This window comes from Trypanosoma melophagium (genome assembly GCF_022059095.1).
Source record: "Trypanosoma melophagium isolate St. Kilda chromosome Unknown ctg8segment1, whole genome shotgun sequence".
Classification (NCBI taxonomy): domain Eukaryota; phylum Euglenozoa; class Kinetoplastea; order Trypanosomatida; family Trypanosomatidae; genus Trypanosoma; species Trypanosoma melophagium.
The window spans coordinates 110,448-129,690 of record NW_027125193.1 but is presented as its reverse complement, the minus strand read 5'-3'; the positions used below and the strand labels follow the sequence as shown (position 1 = coordinate 129,690).

General features: G+C 37.7%; 9 protein-coding genes across 9 annotated transcripts; 1 reads left to right on the top strand and 8 right to left on the bottom strand.

Annotated features, from left to right (window-relative positions):
* Nucleotides 1-460: 460 nt before the first annotated feature.
* LSM04_002822 (uncharacterized protein) lies at nucleotides 461-934 on the top strand (the record flags this gene model as incomplete). Its single annotated transcript, XM_067338860.1, has 1 exon — nucleotides 461-934. The coding sequence occupies one exon, from the start codon at nucleotides 461-463 to the stop codon at nucleotides 932-934; it is 474 nt and encodes a 157-aa protein (XP_067185948.1).
* Nucleotides 935-1,494: 560 nt separating this feature from the next.
* Nucleotides 1,495-1,962, bottom strand: LSM04_001991 (Vesicle transport protein; the record flags this gene model as incomplete). The annotated part of the gene is made up of 1 exon (XM_067338859.1): nucleotides 1,495-1,962. One exon carries the CDS (start codon nucleotides 1,960-1,962, stop codon nucleotides 1,495-1,497), a length of 468 nt encoding a protein of 155 aa, XP_067185946.1.
* A 1,061-nt stretch (nucleotides 1,963-3,023) lies between these two features.
* On the bottom strand, nucleotides 3,024-6,830 carry LSM04_007373 (ABC transporter type 1; the record flags this gene model as incomplete). The annotated part of the gene is made up of 1 exon (XM_067338858.1): nucleotides 3,024-6,830. The coding sequence occupies one exon, from the start codon at nucleotides 6,828-6,830 to the stop codon at nucleotides 3,024-3,026; it is 3,807 nt and encodes a 1,268-aa protein (XP_067185979.1).
* A 345-nt stretch (nucleotides 6,831-7,175) lies between these two features.
* On the bottom strand, nucleotides 7,176-9,608 carry LSM04_000405 (uncharacterized protein; the record flags this gene model as incomplete). The annotated part of the gene is made up of 1 exon (XM_067338857.1): nucleotides 7,176-9,608. One exon carries the CDS (start codon nucleotides 9,606-9,608, stop codon nucleotides 7,176-7,178), a length of 2,433 nt encoding a protein of 810 aa, XP_067185936.1.
* Nucleotides 9,609-9,990: 382 nt separating this feature from the next.
* LSM04_007786 (HECT domain) lies at nucleotides 9,991-11,646 on the bottom strand (the record flags this gene model as incomplete). The annotated part of the gene is made up of 1 exon (XM_067338855.1): nucleotides 9,991-11,646. One exon carries the CDS (start codon nucleotides 11,644-11,646, stop codon nucleotides 9,991-9,993), a length of 1,656 nt encoding a protein of 551 aa, XP_067185984.1.
* A 435-nt stretch (nucleotides 11,647-12,081) lies between these two features.
* Nucleotides 12,082-13,272, bottom strand: LSM04_009047 (uncharacterized protein; the record flags this gene model as incomplete). Its single annotated transcript, XM_067338854.1, has 1 exon — nucleotides 12,082-13,272. The coding sequence occupies one exon, from the start codon at nucleotides 13,270-13,272 to the stop codon at nucleotides 12,082-12,084; it is 1,191 nt and encodes a 396-aa protein (XP_067185991.1).
* A 1,643-nt stretch (nucleotides 13,273-14,915) lies between these two features.
* On the bottom strand, nucleotides 14,916-16,121 carry LSM04_006189 (uncharacterized protein; the record flags this gene model as incomplete). Its single annotated transcript, XM_067338853.1, has 1 exon — nucleotides 14,916-16,121. The coding sequence occupies one exon, from the start codon at nucleotides 16,119-16,121 to the stop codon at nucleotides 14,916-14,918; it is 1,206 nt and encodes a 401-aa protein (XP_067185971.1).
* Nucleotides 16,122-16,382: 261 nt separating this feature from the next.
* On the bottom strand, nucleotides 16,383-17,492 carry LSM04_001883 (uncharacterized protein; the record flags this gene model as incomplete). Its single annotated transcript, XM_067338852.1, has 1 exon — nucleotides 16,383-17,492. The coding sequence occupies one exon, from the start codon at nucleotides 17,490-17,492 to the stop codon at nucleotides 16,383-16,385; it is 1,110 nt and encodes a 369-aa protein (XP_067185945.1).
* A 970-nt stretch (nucleotides 17,493-18,462) lies between these two features.
* On the bottom strand, nucleotides 18,463-19,113 carry LSM04_008561 (Synaptobrevin; the record flags this gene model as incomplete). Its single annotated transcript, XM_067338851.1, has 1 exon — nucleotides 18,463-19,113. The coding sequence occupies one exon, from the start codon at nucleotides 19,111-19,113 to the stop codon at nucleotides 18,463-18,465; it is 651 nt and encodes a 216-aa protein (XP_067185988.1).
* Nucleotides 19,114-19,243: the final 130 nt, after the last annotated feature.

The following is a 19,243-nucleotide window of genomic DNA, read 5'->3' as shown; positions in this document are numbered from 1 at the left end:
ACAGACAACACACAACTAAATTCCTGATTGGACACAACCCTCTGCACAGAATCCACCTGATTCAGACTCAGTAACTTCAAGGATTGAGCCCGCACTACTGATGCAGCACTAAAATCAAATTGTGTAAGAGAGACGCAATGTCAAGAGACAGGTCTCGTTGTGGAACCTGTTGCGGTGTAATGTTAATGAGTCCACATGGACAAACCACTCCATAAATACAAAGTATTATTCCCTTGTGTTTCCTGTTTTCTTTGTGTGTGTGGGGAGACAGTTCCCTCACACACGCATCACCCCTATCGGCAATGGATAAAGCCAACAACCTATTTTTCTTATACTTTTGTGAAGTGTTTTCATTTACACTCCCACACACTGTCACCCACATGCAGCAGTTTAGCACCACACTATTCCTGTTTCATCTGTGTGGTCAAAGTATGGGCAATCACCACAATACCAGTGATGTATGGGACCATTTGCAGGACTGTTAGGGATAATGGAATGCCCACTACACACTCTTCACTGCAGAATCCCTTTCAAAAAAGCACTAGGGTTCTCTTCTCCACACACACATGGTTCAGTACTAATTAGATGTGGGTGGCGTAGTTCATGGTATGGTGGCAGATGTTCCTTTTCTGAAAAGGATAACAACATACACAAAGAGGACGCCACTGGTTATGAGGGTTGTTGGCCTCACAAAGCAGCAGATCAACAGCATGATGCACATGAGGACGGTGCTGCTGCTGTTGACTCTTGGTTTCCCTACGGTAATGAACAACACTTGAAAACTGTCACCGTGATGGGCTGGTTGCCATTATTAGAGTCATCATCGTCATTTTCCTGTTGTTTCCATTTTCTTCTCCATACTAATTCCAAACCCGAATTGGCTACCAGACGCCAAACTTCTATAAATTTCACAAATGAAAACAACTTTTTTTAATGCCTTGTTACTCGGAAATGCGCACGTTCTTTAGCGTAACACCCAAGCCTATCGCAAATGTTCTGCAGGGCATATGAGTTTTCCGACCGAACAACGCCCGCAGAAATGTGCCTTTTTCTTCTTCTTCATCTTCTGGGGAGCACCTCTAGGAAACTGACGTCATTTTCAAGTCCGCCATTCCACCCACCTTTTTATCTTGTAGAAACAATAATTCATGTGTATGGTTTTTGGCTGATTGACAAATAGAAAAGGAGGAAAAAGAAAAAGAGAATAGTATAGCCACAATCCACAGAGCAGTCACATTGCAACAGTAATCATGCCTTGAGTTATGAATTAGGTCATACACAAATAGATGTTTGTGGGAGTGTGGCGTATCAAAAAAAAAACTGTACTCCCAATTTGATACAGGAATTAATAGCTCAGTATGAGAGTATCTCTTTTAAAAAATAATAGAGTAAAAAAAAAAACACTCTTTAATAGATTTCATAAACGCAGTAATCCTCCCAAAGTGAAATTTTTTTTGTACTATATGCATAATTACGGATAATTCAACGCATCCTCTACTGAAAGACTAAACGACCTAGAAAACCACCAATGGCTTCCTGACCATAAGGAACATATGAAAGAGAATACCACACCAAACAGCCGTACTGAAACAACCCACATAATCCACACAAAAGTGCCGATTTGTACACCACAGCAATTATGAGGCTCAAGAATAATGATCCAATGTAGAGAATAGAAGATGTGCGTCTGTAGTCGTCGAACATGTAATGAAGCTGGGCAATAGGTCCCATTATGATGAATGTACTCGCTAACGACATGAGAGCTCCCAGTGTTGATAAAACAGAATATTTCCAGTAGTATCCCATGCCCAAAGCGATCCACCCCATTACACTTGAGAAAAATCCTAGTACAGTAAATAGCAAAAACCCCTGGATTCGTGAGCTCCAAGACATTCCCTGAAACCACTGATCGTCATTTTCCTCAAGAGCAATATGCTCACCAATTCCCACAGGAACCTCCATTTAAAAGAACTCTAACTTTGCTCAACTGTGAGCTCCACCCCTCCTCCACACCAAAAGAAAAAAACAGTCTACAAGCTAGTATTACCTAAATAAAAGATAAGAAATAATAATAATAATAATAATAATAATAATAATAATAATAATAATAATAATAATAATAATAATAATAATAATAATAATAGTTTTCCCTTTTTCCTCGGTTGGTGCACATTGCATAAAACAAGAAAAAAAATCCATTAACGTATACAAAAAAAAAAAGCACTACCCATAATCATAAAGTATTGAGAAAAACAAAGCGCCCAAAAAAAATTTTTGCACACCGTCTTGCCCAGGCTAGAGGGTAGGGAATGGTTTGGACGAGCTTACAAAGTTCACATTTTTCTGTGAACTGTATCAAAATCAAAAAAAAAATAATGTTGTACATTTTTTTTTTCCGGAAAGGCACATATAAAATCAGATCACTCCATTCTAATATTCTCAATATATAAAGAGTCACTTTTTTTTTGTCGTGCTACACGCTTATATTGAAAAAGCCATAACCCTTAAAATTCACACCAACAAGGGTTATCTTGAAACCGTTGAAAACACACAAAAAATAAAAATAAAAAAATATTGTAAATGTAGTCACGATACAACGATATGGTTTACTTCCTCTTCACCTAGCCATGCATTTGAAAAAAGAAAAAGAAGGGAAAAAAAGGTTCAAATAACCCAATTGACAATAGATTTAGAAATAATCTAGGAAACGGTGTAAACAGAATCTTTTAAAATCTCTTTCCCTCTCGGCAGCAGATAAGAAGAAAATATTAATCACATAATTAGATCACCATCCCAAATAAGGTTTTTTTCATATAGACAATAGTAACAGGGAGAGGGATAAAGAAAAGAATTAAAAAAAAATGAACTAGGCACATCGAAAGACAAACAGTACTGAAAGTAATAAATTTGCACAGAAAAACAAAGAAAAAAAAATAAAAATCTCGGCGGTATACATCCTGGCAGACGAAAAAGGAAGAAGAGAGAAAAAATAGGTTGGAACTTTTTTTTCTGCATTAAACTACCTATTGAGCCAGCTCCCAGTAGGCCTTATACTCGCTGTTCAGTAAGATAAGTTCTGCATGGTTTCCCCGTGCAATGCATCTTCCTCGTTCCATCATTAAAATCTGGTCACAGTCTCGTATTGTAGACAAACTATGGGCAATGCTAATTGTTGTTATTCCATATTGCTGCTGTAATTCATCAAGTTTTTGCTTAACATTAGCTTCTGTCGCCTTGTCCAACGCGCTGGTGGCCTCATCAAGCAGAAGAAGTCGGGGTTTTCGCAGTATCCCTCTCGCGATGGCGACTCTCTGTTTCTGTCCACCACTTAAGTTGCGTCCGAGATATCCCACTTGTGTATCATAACCATTTGGCATGCGGATAATTTCATCATGAATACATGCTGTACGTGCAGCTTCTTCGATCTCTTCATCAGTGGCATCTTCCATTGAATATCGAATATTTTCTCGCACAGTACCACTAAACAAAGAAGGTTCCTGAAATACGATACTGATATTTTCCCTCCATGTAACAATATCTAATTCAGATAATTTTTTTCCATTTATGAAAATATGGCCATATTTAGGATTATAAAAACGAGCAAGAATTTCAATAACGGTAGACTTGCCGCAACCTGTCTGACCAATGAGTCCATTAGAAGTTCCAGTACCAAAGTAAAGGTCAGTAGAGTTGAGTACAATCCAATCGGGGCGTAATGGATATGAAAAACACAATTTTTCAAATACAATATCACATCCATGTCCTATATCCTCATCACCGTCTTCGTACACATCAACATCAGGGACTCTATCTATAACCGAAAAGACTTTCTTACCAGAACGCACAGCATTACGATAATTTTTCACCAAATTTCCTACTTCTACACCAACATTTAGCAAACAAAACATAATAGATATGGAAGCAATCATAACTTCAGCAAATGTTGCTTCAGATTTATCAATAAGTATCCCTCCATACCAAAATGCAATTCCAACAGTTCCATAAAATAAAAACTGTATCGAACCGGAAATTAATCCATAAAAAATGCTTAATCTTTCAGATCTCCGTTGGTCATCAGCAATAGCGCGGCAATATCGGCGTATCATTCGCTCCTTAAGATTGTATGATGTAATAGTACGAATTGATGAAAAACATTCATTGGTTATTGTGTAAAGTACATCATCTGTTTTTTGTGAAATTTCTTTAGAAAGAAGTCTGTCTTGAATTACTAAAGCGAGACAAACTAATGGCATACATGACCCAGCGACAAGTGCTACTTTCCATTGAAAAAGCAAAGCAATAACAATACCTGCAGTAATGAATCCAACAGTACGAATAATGGAGCCCAAAGCTGGTCCCCAAAGCTGATGAATAACCTCACAATCACCAGAAATAATACCAGCTAGACCACCAGGATCACGACCAGGAATATCAAAAAAAGACTGATCTTGACGCAATATGGCACGAAAAAGATCTGTTCTAAGAGAATATGTAAGATATTCCCCTGAAATTCCATAAAAACACTGAAGCATTGAACTCACAATACTTAAAACAGCTAAACCAACAAAAAATAATGAGGCCTTTAATATACCTTTACGTAAGTCTTTATCATTACCATCCACACTGTATGTAGCCATAACGGAGACCGCAGCACCATAAAAAACTGCCGCTGCAGGTAATATAGGTGCATTAAGTATAGAACCTAGTGCACCAAGAAAAATAGATATTTTTCTTCCAGTAAGATGTGCTACTCTTCGAAAGGAAACTTGGGCTTGGTTAACTTCGTATTCTGCAAGATAATCATATGGAATATTAGAGGATACACAACTATTATTTGAGCCAAGAGATTCATTAAATTGGTTATCATTCATTTCATTAATTTCTTCCATTTCATTCACTTCATTCATTGATTCACCGTATCCCAAACCGTTATATGAAGTATTACCATTAGAATTAGGATTACTATCAAAATTATTAACCCTGTTTGAAACTGATCCACAACCCAGCAACCTAGCTAAAGCAGCAAAACGACCATTTTGACGTATTAGTTCATCAAAAGTTCCCCATTCTGAAATGTAAGAACCTTCTCCATTAGTTTTTTCCAAATGGTATATACAATCCACGTGTCGAATTGTCGAAAGTCTGTGTGCCACCACAATAACCGTCATACCTTCCTCTCTCATTAAAATATCCAGTGATTCTTGCATTTCCATTTCAGATTTTCGATCCAGTGCACTTGTTGCCTCATCTAGTAAAAGTATTGATGGATTCCTAATTAAAGCACGGGCGATGGCTACACGTTGCTTTTGCCCTCCACTTAACTTTCCTTCACCTACTGAAGTATAGTATCCTTGTGGTAATTGCATAATAGTTTCATGAATCTTTGATCGTTTACAGGCAGCTATAATCTCATCCAAGCTTGCACGAGATCTTCCCATGCGAACATTATCTACAATAGTACCTGAAAAAAGATTAGGCTCCTGAGAAACCACTCCTATTTGCTCTCGCCATCCATAAAGATCTAATAACCTTAAATCTTTTCCATCTATTAGTATTGCGCCTTCAGTAGGATCGTAGAATCTTTGAATGAGACTTATAATAGTAGATTTACCACATCCAGTTGCACCTGTAAAGGCTATTTTTCTTCCTTTATGTATTTTGAGGTTTATTCCATTGAACACAGGTATGCTCTGGCGACCATCATATCGAAAAGAAACCATCTTAAACACAATAGAATCATTAAAACCATTACAAGGTATACCAACATTATCAATATCAATTTGTGGAATACGGTCAATTGTTTTAATGATTTCATAAGCCGCTGATCTTGAATCCACAAATGCAATAAGACTGGGAAAAAACATTAGCATACCTGTTGCTGAATAGAGAGCAGACATAAAGGCGGAAGAAATACCACCAACGTCAGCTCTTCCCTGTTCCAAAAGAAAAAGGGAAAATCCCAAACAACTGGCTAAAGCCAAAAACATTACAGCCATTATAAGACCAGTTGTTGTACCAATAAAGAACTGTTTCATAACTCCTGCTTTACGGGAATCAATAAGAAAACTGGAAAAACGATTGACTTCGTATTCTTCTCTATGAAACACCTGAGTTGTTCTGACATTTTGCATTACTTCAGTGGCAAGAGAGGCCGCTGCTGAATAAGCTTCTCGAGCGTCAGATGAGTAACGGTTTACAAAAAACATCATTACTCCAGCCACAATGCCTCCTATAGGCATTCCCGCCATAAGAAGTAAAGTAATTTCCCAACATGCAATGATAGCAAAAAAAAATCCAAATAGGGTCATACCCAAATTCATAATACCAGTAGACATTTTTTCACTAATCCCGTTTTCTACCGTATACGAATCAATAATCAGTCGTGATACCAATTCACCAGGTTTATGCTTGTCATGCCAATCAATTTCTTGTCGTAAAACAGCGTCAAAAAAACGTATCTTTAACCTTGAAACAAGCTTGACAGAAGTTAAAATCCAGCAGATACTTTGCACGGCTGCAAGAACGGATGTACTGACGCCGAGTATTACCATAGTGATAGCAAATTGTCTTGTCACATCCTTTGGGTTTCCTATAAAAGCACGATGAGTCATTTGCCCATAAATGAACATGAAGAGAGGAGTACTCATACCATTTGCGAAGGCTGCAAGTGAACCCACAATCAGTATGAATCGATCAAATGTAGTAGCGTCACGGAAGAGGTCATCAAAATCCGCCTTCTTTTTTGAAAGCTTTTTGTCATCATCAATGTAGTATTCTTCTTCTTCTTCTTCCTCCTTTATTTGGAAATTTGCTCCTCGATAACGGGTCATTTTATTATTATTATTATTATTATTCCCCTAACAATTTTATGTTTACATAAATAAATAGAGAGAAAAGAGAAAAATGAAAATAAACATCATATTACCTAGGAAAAAGAAATGTAGTGAGCCATACCATACTGAGAAATCGACGTCAGAGCAATTGAATTAAAGATTATTTAGAAAATAGAAAAAAAAAAATAACAATGTTTCTTTCTATTTTTCTTTGCCTCGGTTTCTTGGTGATTAATCTGTAAATCTAGCATAATCACGGAACTGTAACCTTCTCTACTGTTATATTTTCTTCTTTATCTCTCTCTGTCTATTCATATCTCATTGTTTCTGTTCTCCTCTATTCTACTGAGTCTCACCAACTTTAACTGGGTAAATAAGTTCCACAACCTTGTCCCACGTCATTGTCCGTATCCCGTCCATATGACCATATTCACTGTGTGTGCACAAAACAATGTCCGCCACATGTAGGTCGCTCTCCACTCTTGCGCCACCCTCTGAGACAATAAGATTAGCAGTATTGTAATGCCTGGAAGAAATAAATCCTTCTGTGAATCCAACACGTTGATTTAATAAAGGAAGTTCCTCATGACGGAATCCGTATACACTCTCTTCAAGCCAATGATGTGCTTTTACAGAATCACGGACATATTTCTCTGGTAGGATCCAACACCCTCTCACAAGAGCTGTTAGTAATTTAATTGTTAACTGACCATTAGTAATTAAATGGGTTAAGTTAGAAGGTACTGGTGCATTTGAACGACATTCTGCCACTGTTGCATAAGGCAACTGTTTAATTTCTGCAAGAAGTTCTGCCCCTTCAAATCCACTTATAGTAAACATACGCGGTTCGACAGATCGACTCTTTTTTAAAGGACAAGTCGTTGTAATTGAAAGAGGAACATTTACAGAAGAAGCGCTTCGAAGTCTCTTTTCATTACAATTCTGACGTTGAGGAGTTGGGGACAATGAAACATTTCTCAATGATCTTCGTAGTTCTTCGTCAAGTCGTCTTTCAAGTAACGCACATCTGTTTGTAGCAGCATTAAGTTCAATATCTAGATTTTCTGCTCTTTTACACATAGAAGTAAATTTATTCTTATATTCTTCTGCCATTTCTTCTGCTTCCTTCTTAGAACGCGAAATCTGTTTTAAACCTTCCTTTTCACGCTCTAAATCTTCCAGTTTACTTCGTAACTCCGTTATGATGCTTCTGCTCTCAGTTTCTTGCTTTATTTTATCCTGTACAGTAGCAGAAAGCTCACTCTTCACAAGAACAAGTTCTTCCTGTGTTGAGGCGAGTTGATCTTTTAAATTTCGGAAGTCTTTCGTATAGTCAGCATCAGAATTATCCTGTTGAGCCATTAATCGTTGTACTCGCTCCTCTGCGTGATTTAATGCCTCACGAAGTGTTTCAGCATCCTTAGACACAGAAATTAATTCCTGTTCCCCTTTCATTGCAGTTTCTTTTAAGATAGCAATATCTTTTTCCAGTTGATTTATATGCTTCTCCCGTTGCACCAACACAGCACTGACAGTTGAAAGTTCCTTTGATGACCTTTCCAATTGACGTTTTAAAGATGATTTTTCCTCCTCCATAGACAATCTACCACCTTTTGCTTCCCGGACAAGTGCCTCCGTCTGTAGCTGTTGCCGACATATCACAAGATGATGTTCATCTCGAAGGCGTTTTATTTCTTTTTCATGATCATGACTTAACTGTTTTATCTCTTCTTCTGAAAGATTGCACCGGTGACGTAGTGAAGACAACTCATCACTGAGGGTACGATTTTTATCCTTAAGTAGATGTAATTCATCTTTAAGATCTTTTACAATTTCGTCCTTAGAAGCTGTTATTTGACGTAGTTGCTCTTCACTCTGTCGCAATTGTGTATTTAACGCTTCTGTATGTGTTTTTTCAATTTTCTCAACAAATTCTGTATGCATATTTTCTAGTTCAGAACAGCGAGAAATGTATCCCTCCAAAGAACGTTGTGAATCTTCAAGTTTTTCTCTAAGAGTCTTTATAACATCTCGAAATCCCTCATTTTCAGTTTGTAAACGAACTCGCTCCTGTTCCGCATTAATGTTATTTGATTCCATAGTCTCTAATTCTTCAGTGATTCTGATTATTTGCTCGCGCATGATTTCTGCACGTGAATTATTCTCAAGTTCTGAGCGTTCACTCATTTCTGCAAGACGCTTATCGTGTTCCTCCTTAATATTGTCAAGTTGTTGTTTTAGAAAATCACTTTCATTTTTTCGCTGTTCAACCAATTCACTCATCTGCGTTTCTAGTCTATGTCTTCCTTTTGCTTCACGATCTGCCCTTGCATTAGCCTCATCTAGTTCACTTTTTATGGCTTTAACATACTCCCGCATAGTTTGTAATTCCTCACGTGCTTGAGTTAGTTCGAATCGAGCAATCTCTAAATCTCTTTGACTATTAGACCATTTAAGTCGTTCACGATTCAAATGACTCACACGTAAGCGTAACTCATCGATTTCTTGAAGTGATGCAAAAGCTGTGTTTGACATGGAAAGCCGACATGAAACTCGCTGTGAAGGGCATTGCATCACCCGTATAGAAGCCCCACTAAAAGGCATTTTAGTTAACTCGACCTCATTGTCTACTTTCGTCGTGGGAACTGTTACTGTCTCTTCAACTTGCTTTCCATTAACATTTAATTCATTCTCCTTACAAGTGGCATCGGGGATCGGGTCCGCCATGTGAATACTCTTTTGCAGCCACAGGCTATCGGTTTCGTTGATATTCATGGGACTTATTCCCAGTGAGATGGTAAAATAAATAAATAAATAAACAAAAAAGTAAACAAGAGAAAACACAAAAAAAATGATAAAACGAAGGTGAAAAGGGAAACAAAAAAAAGTCGGTTTAACGCATGTATGTAAAAAAGAAAACAATAACTTTTTTTTTACCTGGATCCCACAACATTGGACACATCGCCAGAAAAAAAAAAGAAAGAGACACCGAAAATCAGAACGCCCATACAAACACCTGTATATATATATATATCTATATATATACTACTGTGTATAAGGGTAAACATGTACACACAATCGCATCTCAAACCCGAAAAAAAAAAGAAAAAAAAGAGAATGATATATATATATATATATATATATAATAAAGACAACCTTAAACAGATGGATGGTAGTACGGCTCGATCATCCTAGAAAAATGCCATAGTTGAGTATCTTCCACAGGGGTAGTGGTGCCGTTTTTCATTAGTTCATGAACTCCCGTTGTCTGCTCTTCTTCTGTTGTATCTGGCGCAACCCCAGCAGGTACACAGAATGTTACCCCATATTCTTTTAAAATAGATGGATCAGAGAGGACATGTTCAATAATAGCTTTCCAACCCCTAATGTCACCTTGTCGGACAGTACGTAAGTAAATACTCTCTATTTTTCGTTGTTTTTGTTGCTCCCTCTCCTTAATAAAAGCAGGTAAAATCTCTTCAGATGCGTCACAATCAACTAAAAAACTTGTACGTTCCTCGTAGGGAGAAAAAATATCCTTTGAGAAATGAGTGGGAGAAAATTTATCCTTCTCCCTCGAAAGATCTTGAGGGATTGCCCCTGTAACCTCAAGTCGTTTGATACTCTCCAATCGACGAACCTTGCCATTTAGAATAGCAGACTTGTCATCAAGAAGTCGAATGAACTCTGCAACATTAGCTGATGTAACTCGTACATGAATACCATTAGGAATAAGTTCTACAAGTTTCCCATTACGGGGCAAACTAAAAGTTAAATTGAGTTGCGCGATTTGTGCTCCCGTCACCTGACCTCGCCTTAGAGCATCCACTTTGGTGTAGAAATCACCTCCAGAAGTACTTGCAACGTCGACAGTGGATTGAACGGGAGTGTGGTTTACCTTCGGTACCGATGCATCAGACATCATAGTAAAAGTTTGATTATTATTATTATTATTATTATTATTATTATTATTATTATTATTATTATTATTATTATTATTATTGGGACTTAGTAAACCAGTCTCCAGATTGTTTGGGGAAAATAGAGATTGTTCTTTGTTTTGTACCTGATTATTATTTGTAGCTGGAATTGCTGCACTTCTACTTTGTTGTGTCATTGAAAAATTTGGGTGATGATCTTGCCCACGTTTGTTTGTGTAGTTTTCATTTCCACGAGCATTGCGGTATTGCTTAACACAATCCAAATACTTGGGAAGATCCTCGTATTGTACGTTGATTGTAGAACCATTTTCGATTAATTCCTGAATTGTTCCATCCGGTAGTGGTGCCACCCATTTTAAATCAGCGTTTTCAAAGTCTTTCTTATCGTAGGTAATTAATTCATCAAGATAACCAAAGAATTCTCTGTTGGATGTTGGCGAGAGTAGAATATCAGGCTCCTTGTGATCATTACTATTTCCACCAGATGTAACTCTTAAAGGTTCTGACTTTTTTTCTTCACTTCTGGGCAATCTTGATGATGTAGAATCTGTTGTTTTCTGGGGCTGTTTCACGATGGATTCCATTGCGGCATGACCTACATTAATATCAAATGCCTCGCCCATAGTGGCCAAACAGACAGCCATTTTTCCTATTACAGCCCGTACTTCACTGTGCTCAAAAGGTGACAGTGAGGCCTCATTATTGTACGCAAGATTAGACAACTCCCCCATACATGACATCATTTGCATTAAAGAGTGCACTACTGCCTTGTTACTTGGCACAATACCCATCAATTCCAGACGTTTACGGTTTTCAATAGCAATATCATCAAATGTGGGGGCGCGAACGGAAGGTACTTCCTTTGAGAGCATTTTAGACCGTACTCTGTAGTTTCTCAGATAAGTGAAGAAAAAATATAAAAATAAAAATAAAGAAAAATAAAGATTCAAAGTAAAGAGAAAAATCAGTCAGAAAGAGAAAATAGATAGGTGTGTATGTGTGACAAAAAAAAAACACATATTCACATGAAGGCACCGACACAGCAGCAAAAAATAAAAATAAAAAAAAGAATAAATAAAAAACAAAATAAATTATTCTTGTCAAAAATATTAGCAATACTAGTTGCAAAAGGGCATAGAATAGTAATAATAATAATAATAATGGAGCTGTAGACGCGCACAAACATCACAATCATACACCCACATAAACACCTACTAAATCAACCACATTAAAATAATTTAAGACACATCATGAAAATTTTTATGATATCTTTCTAATTGCTCAGAAAAATATTTTAAATTTAGTTCTTATAGGGGTATAGAAAGACCCAGGGTTTCTTTCCAATATCGACACGCAAAAGCATCTACTTCTTCATCCCCTTCATCAAGGTTACTAGAATCCAGTTTAAGTCCACTTATCTTACATCGGTTTTCCTTGGTTTTGTGTTTGTCAAGAGGTAACAAAGGTGCCAGAGAAAACATATCAAAAATGGAAAGAAGTTCAGCAATAAGAGGGGAAACATTTGCCTGGATATCTTCTGAACATTTGTGGTATGCTGTAGAACGAGCCATATTTAACAGTTGCAACATTTTTTGATAGTTTCGCAACTCTTCTTCTACATGGGAGATAATAGTAGAATTGTGATCTATAACAGATTGCAAGGTATTTCCTGAAAATGGGTAGAGATCATGAGGGATAGACGTACACATCAACTGTATACAATATCGGCAAATATCAGTTAAAGCTGATAATAACAATGCCTCATAAACTGAACGAGCAGAAGAAAAGACTGCAGAAGCAAATTTATCCGATATTGCTTGAACCAATAGCTGAAGCTCTTTCAACAGAGACAAATTGGAAAGTACAGCGCGTAAACCGTTTTGCCCCTCTACCCATTCCTGTACACAATGGTAAAGTGGTTCAACTAATGGTAAGAGTCTTAATGTTGGAAAAACAGAAACGTGTTTAAACGTTTGTAAAAACTCTAGAAAGGGTGCTGTGGAGAAAAAATCACGGGAACATCGCTCCATTAATTCAGTGTGTATCAAGTTTATTGAAGAATGGTTCCCAAACTGCTTATTCATTTCCTGCAGTTGTGTTTTCTCCAATTCTAGCAAAGGGCAAAAACGTTGTAATATAATGGACACCTCGTACCACCGCGCGTCACCATCACCTAGAAGATTCCCAATCAACATCCGTCGCTCCTCCAAATGGCCAATGGTAACAATTTTTGAACCCCCACTATGTCTCGAGCCACCACTTATTGTTGCATTGTCAAACAACTGAAGAAAGAAGTCATCCCTCACGTCGTGCGGTGTTGTCGTTGCCTCCGTCGTCACCGAAAACAATTCATCCAAAAGACTTAATGATGCGGCCTGCGGCGACACAGCCGAGGGGGCGGCCGTGCTGGCAGCGGTACTGCCGCAGAAACCACACACGGTGCAGTCCGCCCTATTGGCGCGGTTACATTGAGAACAATTCCACGTATTTGCCTCCATTATTTATTATTATTATTTTTTTTTTTCCTTGCTAAAAAAAATCTGTTTTCAAACATAAAAGACAATAATACTCTAGTCCTCCCCTTTCCCTCCAAAAATATAATAAATAAATAAATAAATAGATAATAATAACAATAACATCGATAGTTTTTTATTCACCACTATATTGAGGAAAATAACGGCAATAAACCACAATGGGCCTCAAAAACTCCCCATACTCCATAAAACCATTTTGCCAATTGCCGAAAAGGAGGTCTTAAACACACTTTAACCCGAACCACACACCCTCCTTTACAATGTCAGTGTTCTTAATCATCTGCCCTCTCGAAACGCCTTGCGTCGAATTTCTTTCCAAGACCAAATAAAACCATGTTGACCATATCCCATTGAAACATAAAATATTCTCCATGACCCATGTCTTGTCCACTACGATGTTTGAATGTGTTTTTTTCTTTTCCCCACCCCCTAGCCTACCTTTGAAAGGGTGTTGGTTGATATTTTCATCGAGGATACCTCCACGTTTGTTGGCTTGTTGGACTTTTTTTTTCTGGGGGCTATGGGTGTGGGCATTGGGTTGGTGAAACCATATATATATGTATATATAAATATATACATATATATATACATATATATATTATATTATATTTATTTATTTATTTATTTATTAACTCTTATATTCTGTTCAACCCAACAGTTCTCATTAGACAATTGCGCCTTGGCAGATTCATATTAACGATGCAATATTGATTTTTCTTTCTGCGAGAAAAAGTTTCTAATCCCCTCTCGAATCTAAAACATTTCCTTTTCAAACACTCTTATAATATCTGGATTTCTAGACACAGCGAAATATACCATAGAAGCCCCGCAGCGTATTCATGATTGTTTTGTTTTCTTGGTAATTCTCAGACTTGCTCTTTCAAAAACTACGCTTTGCCGCACAAGTGTTGTCTTTTGAGATACTCATTAGAGTAGCGAAGTGTACCCTATGAACCAATCAACTATAGCAAGGCCACACCATTTTCTATTGCAAGGTCTCCAAAAAAAAAAAAACACAAAAAAAGAGAAACCAGAAAAGAGTAAGAACAATACTAGAGAAAAAACAGGAGAATAAAAATATTAAGACGAATGGTAGCAATATGAATTAAACAGATTGAAGCATGAAAAGGAAACAGAATGTGTAGATGTATATAGTTATACTCAGAGATGTCAGTAAAAATCATATTCCATTATATTCCTGTGCGACGAGAGTATTTGTTGCCTCCAAAAGTACCAATTGCAGTTTTGTGGTTTCTGAGACGGCTGCTACTATCAGCATTGACAGACGATGGGGAGTAAAACATAATACCATGTATGTTCCCTTCTACATGCTTCCCTCTTGTAGTGAGAAAGTCCAAGGGTCGAGACAAACCCAAAGTGGCACTTTGTAGTTTTTTCGCATCAAATACCTGACTCTCATGAAGCATTACTAATCCGAAACTCAAGAGTATGTTGAAAATATAAAGGAAGGTATATGAGAAAAAAAAAACAATAAAAAGAAAAGAACATAGAAATAGAAAGACATTTATCACATAAGTACAGAAATAGGAAATATAATAAAACAGAAAAACCAAATCCAATAACTACAGCGATATTTCTCTGAAAGGTTAACTATCTTCGGGAAGCATATACCTACTACGTTCATTGTATCCATCGGAGTGTTCTACTCGTAGTACCACCATAATAACATCAAGAATAGACTTAATATTCTTTGTCACAAATACGTTTAACATTTGATACCCCCGACACCAAAGCTGTATGCGTACTGCCAAAAGAGGAATATCGCATACAACAAGAAGAAATAGCATATACTGAATGATTCGACGTTTATGGCTTCCACTAAAATCAGTGCTACTCCACTGATTAGTTGCATCACGTAAATTTCTAGGCAAGCATTTTAATTCAGCATGCTCAACTCCATCACGTTTAAAGAAGAGATGTATTACAGCAATATTGTTTCCAACGTATGCGATACAAACGATAATAATAATAAGAATACGAAAAGGTTCTGGCGTTGGTAAAAAATCTTTCCCTTTCGGTTCTTTAACTACAAAAGAGACATACATTGAAATGACGTCAAGAGAGTTCAACAAATGAAGAAGAAGGAGGTTAAAATTATTGTTGAAATTTTCAACAATAGTCTCTTGATAAGAAGAATTTTCTAAGGTGTTTAACTCCCGTGGTATTGTCATGTATATTGGAAGTTGAACAATAGGTATTGTCAAGAATAGCACCGCACGAACACCAATGGATCCCAACTTACAATCCAAATGTATTTTGTTCGCAAAAACCCACAAGACAGCCATCTTTCCAGTAAAAAGGAATATTGTAAAGATAGTTGGGAAGTAAAACTGTCGAAATCGAGAATATGCATGACAGAGAAGTACAAATATGTCAACAACAACAACTGATAAAGCGTAAGGGCCAATGAACGAAAAAAGATACACATCAGTTAATATCTGTTGCAGAGTAGAGGAGATAATACTTAGGGCAAGAACAAAAAATTTGCTACAAGAAGGGATGGTACGACAACGAGGAAAATTCAACGCGAATACCGCAAGAGCTATAATACAAAGGATGCACGGCAAGGTAAAGAAAATACCAAGAATTGTCATCACCTCACCAAGACCATCATTCATAAGTATTTTGTCTTTATTTATAATTTCTGAAACGCCAAAAAAGACACATGCAAAAGACCCTCCTGCAACGACACTAAAAACAACTAGAGTTATGATAAATACACGACGCTGAGTAACCTTACGTCGCGCTTCCAATGACTCTAGCGCTACAAATACATCCGATTCACGATACATCTAGCCTTCAAATGAGGTATGGTATTTAAATAAAATAAGAAGTAAATAGAAAAAAAAACTTATAGAAGAGAATTATAAAAAAAAAGAAGTGTAAAGCAAATTTATTTATTTTTTTTTTTCCACAAAACCAGCAAAATAATACAATATGAACTGAATGTGTAAATAACAAAAAAAAAAGAATTCTCGCAGCTTTCTCTTTTCCCCCTTTTTTTCTGCAATTCCTTTTTTTTGTTGTTGTGGAGATAAATAATTCATAATGTATTAACGGGGAATATCCCCTTTCTGGCGTACCTCGATAGGATAATTCTGTACAGATGGGTAGTCATACAGAAGTTTGTGATCCTCCAATTTGCATTTTCCACTCCAGAGATCTACACTATTGGGATCAATACCCTTCTCTGCTGCAAGCTCATTCTTGAGTTCCCAAACATGTTTCATGGGATCAACCATCTTTCTGTATGCATTAGGGTAAGGATCATGGGCAAGTCCGGATTCATTCGTATTGGGTTGTTGTTGTTGATATTGATGTTGATATGATCGATTCTGTGGCATACGGGGTTGATTGATGTTAGTTTCTGCTGCTTTTGAGGTGGTGTTCGGTGTGCCAGGTGGAACACCAGGGTGAAATTTGCCTGCAAGCACGTCCTTGTACCGTTGCCGCAGTGAACGCGCATCCAAGCAGTCAGAGAAGTTTACACCCCGTTCATACAAATCCTTGGTAATATCTGTGATTTTCATAGTGTCAGCTGGGTCCTCGGTGGGTTCCACTTCTACTTCAATAGTTTCCACCTCAATTTCTTCAGACTTCACTTCTTCTGTAGACCGCTTTATAGTTCCTTGCACACGTTCCGCTTCGACACGTTCGGTACTTCGCTGTTCGCTCTCTAATACTTTAGCAATAGCTGGAGGTTCCACAACAAATTCATCTTCTTTGGAATTATCATGTGTAGCAGTAGCATTAGCATCATGGACTGAATTTGGAGGTGATGCAAACGAGGCGGTCTTCTGCGGTGTTTCTGTCCCCCACATGAGTTTCAAAAGGGCGTCCGCCTCGGCCTGAATGGAGCGCGCCTCGTTCTGTAAATTTGACAACCGCGTCGTGTATGCCTTAATGGAGGCCGAGAGTGTGGTGCACTTTCCTTTGAATTGCTCATCATCTACTTTTGCTTGTTTGAGACTCTCTTGCAATGACCGCATGGCCGCGCGGGAGGCATCGTTCATGTCTGCCAAATCCAATCCCTGTCCTTTGCACTCCTCCTTGAGGGCGCCGAGTTGTTTCGTGAGGGCCTCCCGCGCCTCGGCCGCGATGGACAAGAGACGCCCCGCCGCGCCGGCCGGCACATCCGCCCGAATGTAAAGTCGTCGAAGCATGAACTGCAGCGATGAGTGATGGCGTGAGGGGAATTACCCCCGTTTTCTCGTCTTATCTTATTCCCTTCACAAACACAAGGGGAAAATAATAGAATAAAAGAAGAAAAAAGGAAACAGTACACAGAAGAAGGGAGAAAAGGAACAGATCAAAAAAGAAAATACCGAAAGAGGTATTCCAACTTCTTGTTTTTTTTTGTTTTTTGTTTTGTTTTCACTCTTTTAACTTTAAAACTCCGTAATTATTCAGCTATGAAGAGTAAAGAAATAAAGAAAAAAAGAAAAGAAAGTAGTGATAATATTAGTAAAAAAGAAAAAAAAATGCCTATGCAGACATGTTCAAATTAAACTCACAAGTTGAAGAGTATTAAATAGAGAGAGGACACCGTCCGTCCTCCCCGGACGCGAACTGGCGCAGAAAAGTTAAGCGTTCCTCATCACTGCAAATGATAAGGAGTGTGAGAGAGCAGGTAGGGCACTGCGCTACATTTTCCCCAGCGGCAAAATCTTCAAGAGAAAGTTCAAACAAATCCCCACATGGGCACGGATAGCGCATCATTTCCCCCTCCACAATTATTTTGCTTAGCAGCACCTCCTCATAGTGAAAGGAATCCATGATTTACAAATAGAACTTATCTTTGCACCCGTTCACGGTGACGTATCTACGAAAAAAAAGGAGAGAGAGAGAGAAAGGTACAACGAGAACAAAATTGACATGACGCAAGAGGTAAAAGAAAATAATCACAGACAGTATTAGTAATAAGTGTAATAACGAAAAAAATATATTTAACAGAAGCTAAACTAGAAATAATATATATTTCTTTCTCTTCTATTCTCCTCCGTAAACAGCAAGAAATATGTGACCATGCACACGCACAAAAAAGAAAAAAAGCGAAAAAAATCACTGTAAACTGTTGTCAGCGAACCAAAAACATTAGTGAAAAAATACTTTTCACAGAATCAAGGAAAACACTCAAGTGCTGCCACCACATCGATGGAAATTAACACCATCTCTTGAACATATTAGCAATATAAAGGTAAATATTAATGCTATTACAACCAAAGTTATTACCGTGCATAACAAAATACGACGACAAATAAGACGACGTTTAAGATCCCTCGCATTTTGGCGAAATAACGATGACTCATCTTCTAGAGCGGATGATTTTATCAAAAGTGTGTCGAGCCTGTCACTACGGTACATTAATTTGTCTACATTGCGAACCATCTCTTCTTTCACCTGCGCTATTTCTGACCGGATTTCACGTATTTTTGTGCTTTGGGTATCATTAAAAAACTCCACCTCTTTTTTGAGTTCTGCAGCAAGAGCAACAGGATTACCACGCTGAGCATGACAACGTCGTCGTGCACCATCAAGAAATCTGAATGAAATAGCACGATTACAAGAATCCTCCGTCACAGACATGTAAACAGTACCATCTCTATGTGGGAGAATATCAAATGAATAACCATTGTATCCAAGACATTTTCTTTCTATTATAGCTCCTTTAATACTCGCAAGCACTTTCTTGGCATTCTCACCATGTGTACTTGAAGACGCATGACATTCTGCTAGTGGAATTCCCTCAGCAGATGCCACAAGGGCGTAAAGTATGGCACCCATTCTTCAAAATGAAGTAGTCCGCCCTTGCAATTATCATGAAGAAACAAATAAAAATACGAATAACATTAGTAGTAACCAGGCACGACGAGAGAAATAAAGAGAGAAAACCAAAAGAAACTATTGAGAACAA